This window comes from Humulus lupulus, chromosome 5 (genome assembly GCF_963169125.1).
Source record: "Humulus lupulus chromosome 5, drHumLupu1.1, whole genome shotgun sequence".
Lineage (NCBI taxonomy): Eukaryota > Viridiplantae > Streptophyta > Magnoliopsida > Rosales > Cannabaceae > Humulus > Humulus lupulus.
In genome coordinates, this window is record NC_084797.1 from 138063984 (window position 1) to 138076009 (window position 12026).

Sequence of the window (12026 nt, forward strand, 5' to 3'; positions counted from 1 at the left end):
TATATAAATTATTATTTTTAAAAATATACTAATATTAATATAATTTTTTAATAAAGTAATTTATGTGTACCTTACCATACATATTTTCAGACCATCCGTACCCACCAAAGTAAAATATTCACAAATAAACGAATTTTCAGACTATGATTAAATAGTCGGCTATTGTACACTACAACACTACGATAGATTAAAACGTCCTAAAAAATACCTGTTGCAGACAACGAAATTTGTTCATAAAATCAATTACAAATGTCGACAATTGGAGAACAACTTGTTTTTTCAGAAATCTCAAATTTAAAGTTATATGTCGGATCGGATCATACTTTTAATTCGTGGTTGTATGATTGAAAGACCAAGAAACAAAGTATATTATTATACAAAAAGAAAAACGATTATAATCCAAGTGATGAACAAATTAAAATGTGAAATCACAACGAAACAAACTAAAGATGGGTTTTTTATTTATTAGGCTTCAATCCCACGGACAGAACGGCAAACTGCATACATAACAATCAGCAAAGCATGCATGCCTAACGAAAACACCGAACAAAAGTAAATGCCATCACACAAAGTATGTAGGTAGGTAGGTAGGTAGGGTCGAAATCCAAACAGGGCCACCACTCGCGTATGCAAGACATCATAAAACCAACATAACACCTCTAAACAAAACAACCTTCTCATCCGACAACTTTCCTGGTGTAGGTTCTTCCAGGTTGGATATGTGGGACCGGCCTTAAATACACATCACCGGCCCCACCACCCCACTGGACTCCAGCCTTCAAAAGTGGGGCTCCGGATTTCAACAAAGGTGCTCCAGTCTTCACATGAGGGGCTCCAACCTTCACTGGGGGACGCTGCCCAACAGTTGGCTTACGGGAACCAATCGTCATGTTAGCCAGCTTCTCAGATGCATCCGAAACTTCACGCGCTCCTCTAACCCTATTCACTGAGACTGCCAACCAGTACAGGTTAGAGACATACACATTATTATGCTAACAAATTTATGCATATACTAATAACTCTCAACATTGGCAAGAACAAAATGACAGAAGGAAATTGAAACTGTTTCTGAAGACAGGCAAGAGACACTCACTAGGATTGCTCTTTACTGGGGGTCGATATTTTTGTTGAGTTCCAGAGCTCTTCAAAGATTTCTCATTCTTTCTCGCATCCTAACAAAATTATATAAACTCATTAGTCTTGAATGTACAAAAACCGTTGCAAACTAAAGTGCATTTCCTAGTCAAATGAACTCTAGTTGAAGATGTAGGAACAAAAAATTACTCCATCTCACCTGGCTAACCATATCCAGTTTGCGCTGCACTCCTGCATTTATAAGCAAGTTATATGAGACCTTTAAGGGGAACAGCACATGATAAAAATCAATTCTGCTATAAGTACAAAGTGACGATATGACCTGTTTGCTCAGCTTTACAATACCAATAAACAATAATTTAAGCATATACAGCTCAAGCTTGTATCTAGCATATATATCTTTACATAATAAGCTCTGAAAAATCAACTGATCACAAGTCCTGTGACCACGTGGCAAATGAGATGTGATTTGATTACACTACAAGAGCCAGAAAGTGAAACAAAGTCAATGGAAAATAATTACCAACATCCGAAGATGCATGTACTTTCGGTGAAGAAAAATTGCTTGGCATTGAATTAGATAAAGTCCCAGAATATTTTTTCACGCATTGTTGCTCTGATAATCCTCTTATTCTTGTAGCTGCACAACATTCAAGAGTAATCAAGTAAATTAACTATTTATACAAATAAAACACACCAACCAATCAACTCTATCTTGTATTTACAAACCAGAGGGAGGAGTTCTAGCAACAGTTGCCGGTCTGGGACGAAGGGAAGGAGGAACATAATAGCAACTCTGCAACACAGAACAAAGTTGAGTTTTTTATACTTTGTAACATCTGGAAAAAACACACACACACACAATAGTTAGTAACTTTGTAGGACGAGAATAATACCTGAAAGAAAGGATGCTGAAGAGCCTCCATTGCGGTTGGCCTCTTGGAAGGGTCCCATAAACAAAGTGCCTAAATTTAAATGATAAACAGAGAGAGCGTAAGATTCTTGATACAGGCAAAAAAATCCCCAAACTAAGAGATATGGCAAACATCTTTATAAAACGATCGAACCAATCAACTGGCAGATTTAGAAAGGAAAAAGAAAACTGTAGTTATGGACTGTACTACTTACATTGATCAGGTTGATTGCATTGTCACTTGCTGATGGAATGAGCGCTGACAGATTGACACCCGCAAACTTCATCATACAAGCAGAGCATCCAACTTTATCAGCAACATAATTAAATACAGTAAAAGTAGCTAAATCATATTGCATTGGTAGGTGTAAATATGTAAAACAAAGCATAACATAAATAAAAGAATAACATCCACCTTAATCCACAACATAACTTTGGAGAATTCTCCAATGCAACCCCTAAAAATGGCCCCACTAATTTCAGCATTCATGAAATTATAACCCAATTTTTTAAATGACGGTGTACATTGTAATAGCAAAGCATCCCAATTTTCAGGAAATTATGAATTAATTTATATTGTAAAAAACAGGGTTCAACAATTAATTGCATGCGTGCTTGTTTTTTTTTATACGCTTTTAAAACAAATTGTTTGAACCTAGTTTTTGTAAACTACTCGAAATTTCCTGGAGGAAAGCCTACTATAACTACAATGCACACATTATAATTTCTATAAGTGCTGAAAATATATATAGCCTCACTGGTGGGGCCATTTTTAGGGGGTTGCACCTGAGAATTTTCTCATAACTTTAAATCCAGAAAAAGTGGCACCAATCTTATTGCATCCGTTGATCGAAATAGTTAATAACAGATATCTAGTTTCATAAAACTTAACAGAGAAAACTTCAGAATAATCCAACATTGGTTTAAAATCATTTTTAATCTCGCCTTAAGATGAGCTGCACATCATTTGTATCTTAAGGCTTAAGCTTGTCTGGAATACTTCCTCTTATGAGAAGCTCACCGAGCTTTGAAACAGGGAAAAAAAACTACCTATTTATGAGACATTTGTGTTGGGTTGACATATTGTATTTATAATGATTTATTGGTATTAATAGGTATTAGGTGTTTATTTATTTATAATTCTGTGGTATTAGGTGTTTATTATTATTTATTTATAATTCTGTAAAATAGAAGCTTACAAAACAAAGGTACTTCAGCGTTACAATTCACCTGCTTGAGAAAAAAATGGCTTCATATCCAAACTAGCATTTTTAACATGAAACATACATACAGAAAATGATAGAAAAAAGCTGACCTTTGGGAATTGATAGTTGATCTCACATGCAAGGCGAAGACCGTCAGCCCATGAATCCTCAGTTGGACTGCCTCTTACACTACAGATTTTGTAGATTTCATCTGCTTCACTGAATACATCAAAAGTTATGAGCAAGGACAGAGGTATCAGAAACTTGTAAAAGTAAATAACCTGTCACAGCATGTCCTTAATTTATAAGGAAGATCATATAAAATTAAACAGCATTATACGATGCAATAGCTTTTAACTCCATTAGCAACTAACAAGTAACAATGTACATATAATCACATACCTAGCGCCTGGAAATAGAGGACGTAGAGTAAACAACTCAGCCATAATAGCACCCATCGCCCACATATCTGAAGACAAAAGATCCACGTTAAAATTCTATAATAGCTTCTTTTGATAAGAAAATTCAAATTCAACTTTAAACATATGAAATTAAACTGTTAAAAAAGAATACATTGAACAAAAAATGACAAATTTTATTCAATGCTCAGACTCACCAACTTTAGAACTATATAGGCATGATTGTAGCAGCACTTCAGGGGCTCGATACCTGATGCACAAATGAATTACAGTAAGATGTTCCAAACCCGCATGCAGAAACAGATAATTACCAAGATAGAAAGCAAAGAAAACAAAAAACACTTACCAACGAGTTGAGACATACTCCGTGTATGGTGGCATAGAATTAATTTCTCGAGCCAAACCAAAATCAGCAATTTTGATCAAATCTTTTGTTACCAGCAGATTCTCTACCATAAGAAAACACAATTTTAAGTCGCGAAATGAAAGGTATAGAAACAAGGTGCAACATAATGCAAACTCTAAATTGAGCTTGAAAAGAAGAATAAACGAATTCTCTACAAAAAAAAAAAAAAAGAGAGAAGAAGAAGATTTTACACAACAAGATGAAAATTAGAGAGCTGAAGACGATATTACACAACAAGATGAAAATTAGAGAGCTCGTAGAAGAAACACAAGTATATTTGGATAAGACACTTGTAAGAGATTACACAATAACACACCCGCATACACAATATACATGCAAAACACTGCAAATTTAGTAATATGATGAGGCAACACAAGAAAGCTGCACAAACTATTAGGATGACATCAGTTATGCTATAAAACTAAAATATAGAATGAAAATCAGCCCCAAGCAATATGCAAGTTTCCATGAATTATTGCAACATAATACCAGGCTTTAGATCCCGATGAAAATATCCAGACTGATGCATGTATGAAAGTCCTTGGAAAACTTGGAAGCACCAATTTCTGATCTCAGTTTCAGAGAAAAGCTTCTGCCTGTCTTTCATAAGTTGGTAAAGATTGCACTCCTGGAATAATAACATGACATTAGCAACAGGACAAATAAAACATAATTTAAAGAAAGTTGAACACAAAAGTAGCATTTACCATGTACTCAAACACAAAGTACAAGATATCATTTTCACGGATGACTTCCTTAAGCTTCACAATATTAGGATGATTCATTTTGCGGAGTGACTGCAACAAATAAACTCAATAGTTAATTAACGAATTGTAGCAGATTCATGGGAAGATTGGGAGGGGGAATTATACCTTAACTTCTCTCAGATTAACACACTCCTCCCATGAAAAGTACTTTCTCTTCATTTTTTTAATTGCAACCTGTATATTAGAACCAAATAAAAGTTAGAAAGGGAACAGGCTAAAAAGAAAAATAATCATCCATTTTAAAAAGAACTACATATAAGAATTATGCTTACCACTTCACCAGTTCTCTTATAAATGGCTCGCCAAACACTCCCAAATGTTCCATCACCAACCTCCTTTATTAATGTGTACCTATTATATTCACAAACAGTGAGAATGACTACATAGACAACAAACATTACCCAAAAGAAAATCACAGAAATCGAACTCACCTCTCCATCTTGTGGAATACAAAGCAGCTCTGTATTTATTTAAGTATTAAAACTCGTGCTAAAGACAAATGGCATTTATCTTCAGTAAGACAATCCTTAAAACAGACAATGATATATTCACAACTGCCTTGTCAGTCCAGCTGAATCCACCATTAATTTTCTACGGCAACATGCATGAGCACAGAACCAGAGATTTTCTGATGGGCGACCTTATTTATTACTAACCCAATTGGTTGAAGACAGTGACATGGCATGCACAGTGTGTATGGACAAGTACTACAGAACATATTGACACTTCGAAGAAGCAAGAAGCTTGAACCACGGAAAAGAAACAATGCCTTGGCTCAAGATAGCTTCTCCGCGAATATTGACTTGAGAAACAGCTACTACTAATACTTGTAGAAAATCCTCAGCTAGTTGGTGTCTCACCACCTTTAAACAATACCCATCAGAAGCAAAAACGAAAAAATACCTAGAACTAAGTAGTCTCCAAAGATCCCAGTTAATCAATTCTCTTATTGACTACTAGCAGTTTTCAACTGCAGATCAGCAGCAGAAGTCAGCCCTGTCATAGAGGGGGGAAAATAACAGATGATGAGAAATCAAGATCTAAACATAGAAGTGAAATAAAAGAAATCAACCATGACATGTGCTATACCCCTGAAGAAGAATTCCCAGAGAGTTGGACAGGATGTTGTATCAGCAGTACACTATTAGAAAATAGTAAGTTAGATGTTAACCAACATTCCTTAAAGAACTCCACAGTCCCACCCATAAAGCAATGGAGAGAGAGAGAAGAGGGCGAGGTTGACAATGAATTGCTTACTGGCACAAGTGCAATAAAGATCCAACACCTACTTCAAAAGTACCTAGCATCACGCCTCCTTTCCTGATCATTGAAGAGCAACTGACCACTAAGTGCAATTAACGAAAGAAACCAGAAGAAAATCTCCGACAATGAGAAATCGCCAGTCAAGAACTTCCTGGAATGATACAACTGAGTAATGAAAACAATTTGACCAGAAGCATGCTCGCTCCATGTCTTGGAATGTAGAAAAAATTTATTTAGATCCAAGTTTTCCACAACCTGTCATCAACCCCACGTGCATAGAATTCAGATTGGTATAATCTTGCACATTAGTAATGAGATAGAAATCTATCTTACGGCTCTTTTATACCTAATGACTCAACGTGTCAGTTCTAGCAAGAATCAAGTAACAACAAATACTAGGATAGAAAAGAAAAAAAAAATCCACAAGATAGCATATGATCTGAGAAAATTTAAGTTATCATAACAAAGTCTAAATAATAAGTCCGAATATATGACTAATGTAATTGAACCCACATACATCCCCTTCAAACACATTGATTCCCTAAAAAGGATACCAAAACCATCAAAGGATAGTAGAACTCAAATAATTCAAATAAAGATAATAGAGTAATAATATCCTAAAATAAGAAAATAAAAACATCATCAATTCTTATATTTTAAGCCTAAAATAGGTCAAAAAATTTATCCCCTACAAAGACATTGGTTCCCCTGAAAAGGGTACCAAAACCATCCAAGCAACCAAATAAGGCCAAATTATTCTACTTACAAAAGCAATTCGGATTAACACATAATATGAAGATAGTTAACAAATAATGCCTGCAAAAGCTAGAAACAAGCAGACACACACGAAGGGAATTAAGGGGTAAAACAAAAGTGACCTTCTAACGCACATCTCATAGGACGAAACCATAAAAATTAACCCTAAATAATTGGAAATAAGGACATATTAATACCACTTCAATATTGAGGTTGAGAATACAGTACAATCAGCCACTAAATTAACCTAACATCCAGTAAGTTTTCCCAATAGTCGCAACAAACGCAATACGTACACCAACTTAATACAACCCAGAACGAAATTCCACAAATCACGATATATATATATATTTAAATTAAAAGACCTAATTCAATATCAAACTAATTGAACACACCAAAAACGAAACAAGACCCAATAAAATAATTACAATAACCAAATTGTAACGAGTCAGAAACAAAACCCTAAGCTTAAATAAAAATCGAAGAAAATCATACAGCCAAATCGAACAACAGATCCAAATCGATCTAATAATTAAACAAGAAAAAAAACCTGAAAGCCAAGCGGCATAGCCACCGTCTCCAAGGACGGGAAGAGGTGGAATCCAGAGCTTCGTCGGTTGTGGTGTTTCTAGAGATTTCGTTGCCTTCACCGAAAAACCCACCAAATTCTGATCTCTGCTTTCTCTTTCTTGGCAACCAACCAACGAACCAAGAAAAATACCTAATAATAATTGTGATTCTATATTCCAATGCCTTATATCTATCTATTTATACATGTGTGTAAATAAGTAGGAGCGCCAGCGGAGATCTCTATCATACTCTTTTCACGATCCTGATTATCTCTCTCCTACGCGTTCGTTACTCATCCTACGGTTATTTATTAATCTTTTCTTTTATTTTTATTTTTTTTAAAGTCTTTTAAATATTTATCCACCTAATTTCTTTTTTTTTGGTTGGACAAATTTTTTTCCCACATGATTTGGAATTTTTTTTCATTAGAGGAATGACATAGGATTTGGAATTAATAATTTAAATCCATTGATTCCCATTAATTTCGAGAAAAATCATTTTACTTGAATGATAAGTTGAGGAAATATTATAGTAAGCTTGAGTTATGATATTATCATTGGTAAGGATATTCTCATTATACAACATTAGATCACCTCTATTCGGAAAGTATAATATGGGCTCGAAGACTTAGGGGTTGATTGGTTCATGATTGGAAAACTATAATTTTAAAAACTGTGATTCTAAAATGAAAATCTGAAATTTGTAACTCAAAACATGTTTCTGAAAATGTGATTGTTTTACTTTCTATAAACTGTTTTTTAATTTTAAAAAACTAAATTTGTGATTGGTAGAAGATTTAAAAACATAACAGTATCAGAATATGTGATTGGTTCGGCTAAATCTCAAAACTATACATCAAACTAAATTTTAAAATTAGGACATCCATTAATTTATTTATTTATATATATATATATAAAGTTACATTTTTTAAAGTTTTATAAACAAGATTGTTATACCCAAAAATTGGAAATCAAGGACGTGGCAATAAATGTGACAAGTAGCAGTGCATGGTCAGTAAAAGACACGTTAATAGTCAATAAATACATTGACTCCTCAGAGTTGTGATAAAGTGACCCGGTAGACTGACGAAGAATTTGGACTGCTTCAAAGATGTCATAACCAAGCCAAGTACACCTTGGTCCTAGGAGGCTAAGGAGAGTGCATCCTAGGAGAGCTAAGGAGAGTGCATCCTAGGAGGCTAAGGAGAATGCATCCTAGGAGGCTAAGGAGAATGCATCCTAGGAGAGCTAAGGGGAGTGCATCCTAGGAGAGCCAAGAGAGTGATCCTAGGAGAGCTAAGGAGGTTGCATCGAGGAGAACTCAAGAAAGTAGTCCTAGGAGACCCCAAGGAGGATGTGGTCCTAGGAGACCCCAAGAGAGTGATCCTAGGAGACCCCAAGGGTGAGATGCCAAGGAGGTTGCCTCGGACCTATCCGGGGTGAGATGCCAAGGAGGTTGCCTCGGACCTATCCGGGGTGAGATGCCAAGGAGGTTGCCTTGGACCTATCCAGGGTGAGATGCCAGGAGGTTGCCTCAGACCTATCCGAGGTGAGAAGCCAAGGAGATTGGTTCGAGGAGAAACATGGCATGCTAGAGGAGAGTGCCATGTTAGAGGAGAGAAGTGCATGTCCACCATGCACAAGTCCTACCACCATGCACGTTCGACCAACACTTGCATTGGTGGTCAGTAGGAGGTGGATCAACTAGCTAGAGGAGACTAAGTCAAGATTCCCAGAGACAGCTTCAACAACATACGCGGGAATCTCTCATTCTTCCCACAAATGGGGGGTTTGTTACATTTCGAATTTTGAATGTTTCTTTGTAATATAAATATAAGATGAATAATAAAATATCCCTATCGTAAGGGGATATCAGTTGAGGATCCCAGGCCTATAAATAGAGAGCTTATGGGATGAGAGAGGGGCTTCTTCTGCTTCTTCTTTCTAGAGAGAGAAAATTGGGTCTGTGTATTCTAGAGAGAGAAAGTGCTGATATTTGAGAGAACTCTTGTATTTTCACAATCTGTACTGAAGAAACTCAGTTGGCTCAGTCCATCTGATCTTGAGTATAGATCTATAAATCACAACTCTAAGTGGATTAGGCTATTACCGACAATCGGGGCTGAACCACTATAAAAATCTCCTGTGTTATTTACTTTTCTTGTTTAAACCGTCTGTGTCGTTTTTATTTCTCTTGAAGGCTTGTCGTATTTGACGTTCTCACGTCGTTGGCTAAAAACGCAGTCAACAAAGATGTTAGAACTTAGCAACACAATCAACTACAAGTCCTAGTGCAAATACCATTATACCATATAACAAACTCAATAAAATTAAGGGTAAATACACATTTGGTACACTGTGCTTTATCGAAATGCATACTTAGTACTCTATGCTTTTAATAATACTCATCTGGTATCCTGTAATTTGAAATCGTTCATATTTGGTACCCTAAACTTAAATTTTATCATTAAAATTTTATCAATATGACAAAATTATCCTCAATTATATGAGTTTCAAATTCAAATTTAACTACTTAATTGCATATAATTTATGACAGTTTGGTCAAATTGATAAAATTTTATTGTTCAAATTTGAGTATACGGTACCAAATAAATATAATTTCATATTACAGGGTACCAGGTGAGCATTATTGAAAATACAATATACCAAGTCTGTATTTCGATAAAACAATGGGTACCAAATTGTTGACCCAAGTTTTGGTCAACTGACACGGAGTCAGAATATGCTTGATGTGAATGAACGCGTTGGAAGAAACGTAATGACGAAAATAATAAGAACACGATATTTTATAGTGGTTCGGCCCCAGGATCTGGTAATAACCTACGTCCACTTAGATTGTTATTGATGTGAGAATCAAAGGAGTGATCAAAGAACTCGGGTTCAATGAGTTTCACTAACCTCTGAAGAACAATACAATATTTCAAGTAGAATTACTCTAGTCTCAAATAATTCGAAAGCCAAAAGGTCCCTTCCTTGAGCTATCTTTTTCTATTTATAGGCTCAAGGGGGATTACACAAGATTGTTACAGATATTCTCTCCTGAATAATCGGATACTCAGGAGATTGTATGAGTTAATTTCGGGATTTACAAAGATCTTTATTGTAACATTATGTTGTATGCGGAACCATCGACCAGACTGGTCGCAGGAAAGACTGGGCCGCCTCCTGCCTATAATGTACCTTCTGGTCGATACACTAGCAGAGTTCCTCTAGATGTCAGCCACGTGTCCAGGGATCACTTGCCACGTCATCAATGCCAATTTTTTGGATAACATTTGCCCCCCAAGTTTATTTATTACGAGCAATAAATAAACTTTTGAGCGAACGACCCTTCAGTGACCCCGCCATACGTGTCAGAACCCTTCATGTGTTCTTGGAAAAAGCAACCTACTCCTGTCTAATCATGACTTTTCGGTTCCCCAGTAATAATTCGACGGCTATCTCGCTTCCCCATACTTAGAAAAAGGGAAACTGGTGATTACACCTTTTTAATGCCACAGACAAACTTATATAACATCTCCGAAGTTTTCTTTTTCTTTTTACGCACGCTATTACTCATTCCAGAAACCCTAAAACCAGAGCTTCCATCTTCTCCTGGAGACCATTCTTCTGCGCTTTCAAGACTCGGCCAGAGAGTTCCTCGATTTCCGAAGACCCTTTACCAATCTCCACGATCTTCTTTCTGGTATGTTTTTGAATCCTTATGCTTCAAATTTTCGTAATGCATGCTTCTGTATGTTGACTGTTTGAGTTCATCTTCTTCTGGTTTGAGATGCTTGTCAGTAGAATGTCTTGTGGGTGAAAAGAGTTACGAGTTAGCTTGATAGTTGGGATCATACTTTTAGGACGTAGAACCGAAGTAAAAATTCGATTTTTAGGCGAGCCGAAAAATAAGTTTTTCCCGCCCTAAGGGGAGTTGAAAAAGTTTTTACGAAAAACTTTTTGTTTTCACCCTTTGATCCGTTTTTCAAACTGCTCGTGTGAAAAATTTTTAACTTTCGTTAAATGCTGCTGTATAAAAGCTTGACTTTTATACTCGACCAGCGTTATTCTAAAAAGTCTTTAAAAATTCTCTATCCTCACCTCCCCATTCTTCTGTTTGTAGACTTTGATGTCAAATTTGTGGGGAGGTGAACAGCCCATTGACGACGATCTTCTCGCCCAGCTGCTCGAAGGCGAAGAACAATTGGCCGACCGAATTCACGAGATTCCTTTTTCACGATCTTCCTCCAGACCTCGTCCCTCTCCTCCTCAAATGGCACGCTCTAAGTCCTTAGGCAAGAAAAGACCTGAATTCGACGATAGTCCAAACCCTCCTGCCTAGCCTGATTCGCAGGCTAGGGTTCCTTCGACCAGCGGTCGAGAAAATCCTGCTCCTGACCCTAATATCCAAACTAAAGCCCGTCCTCGCCATCAGAATCTGCCTGATGTCGAGTGGTATGTCTCCCCGACCAGCCTAGTGACTCCTAGGATGCTTGCTAATTACCTTAGGAAGTATCCTCTCACAGGGGTCAACCTCAAAATTCCTGCTGCAGACCAAAGGGCCAACCTCCCCGGAGGTGTATACAGCGCTTGGTCTCAGTATCACATAGAGGCGGGGGCTACCCTCCCT

The 12026-nt window shown here is 36.7% G+C and overlaps 1 protein-coding gene across 1 annotated transcript; it reads right to left on the reverse strand.

Annotated features, from left to right (window-relative positions):
• Positions 1-320: 320 nt before the first annotated feature.
• On the reverse strand, positions 321-7582 carry LOC133777687 (cyclin-dependent kinase F-4). Its single transcript, XM_062217376.1, has 18 exons — positions 7375-7582; positions 5895-6323; positions 5237-5801; positions 5078-5156; positions 4911-4979; positions 4746-4835; positions 4528-4666; positions 3979-4081; positions 3830-3882; positions 3616-3682; positions 3324-3432; positions 2224-2289; positions 1992-2060; positions 1825-1891; positions 1619-1735; positions 1295-1326; positions 1094-1172; positions 321-952 (listed from the first exon to the last, which is right to left on the reverse strand). Exons 3-18 carry the CDS (start codon positions 5242-5244, stop codon positions 678-680), a joined length of 1422 nt encoding a protein of 473 aa, XP_062073360.1. The 5' UTR covers positions 5245-5801; positions 5895-6323; positions 7375-7582; the 3' UTR covers positions 321-677.
• Between the last annotated feature and the right edge of the window lie 4444 nt (positions 7583-12026).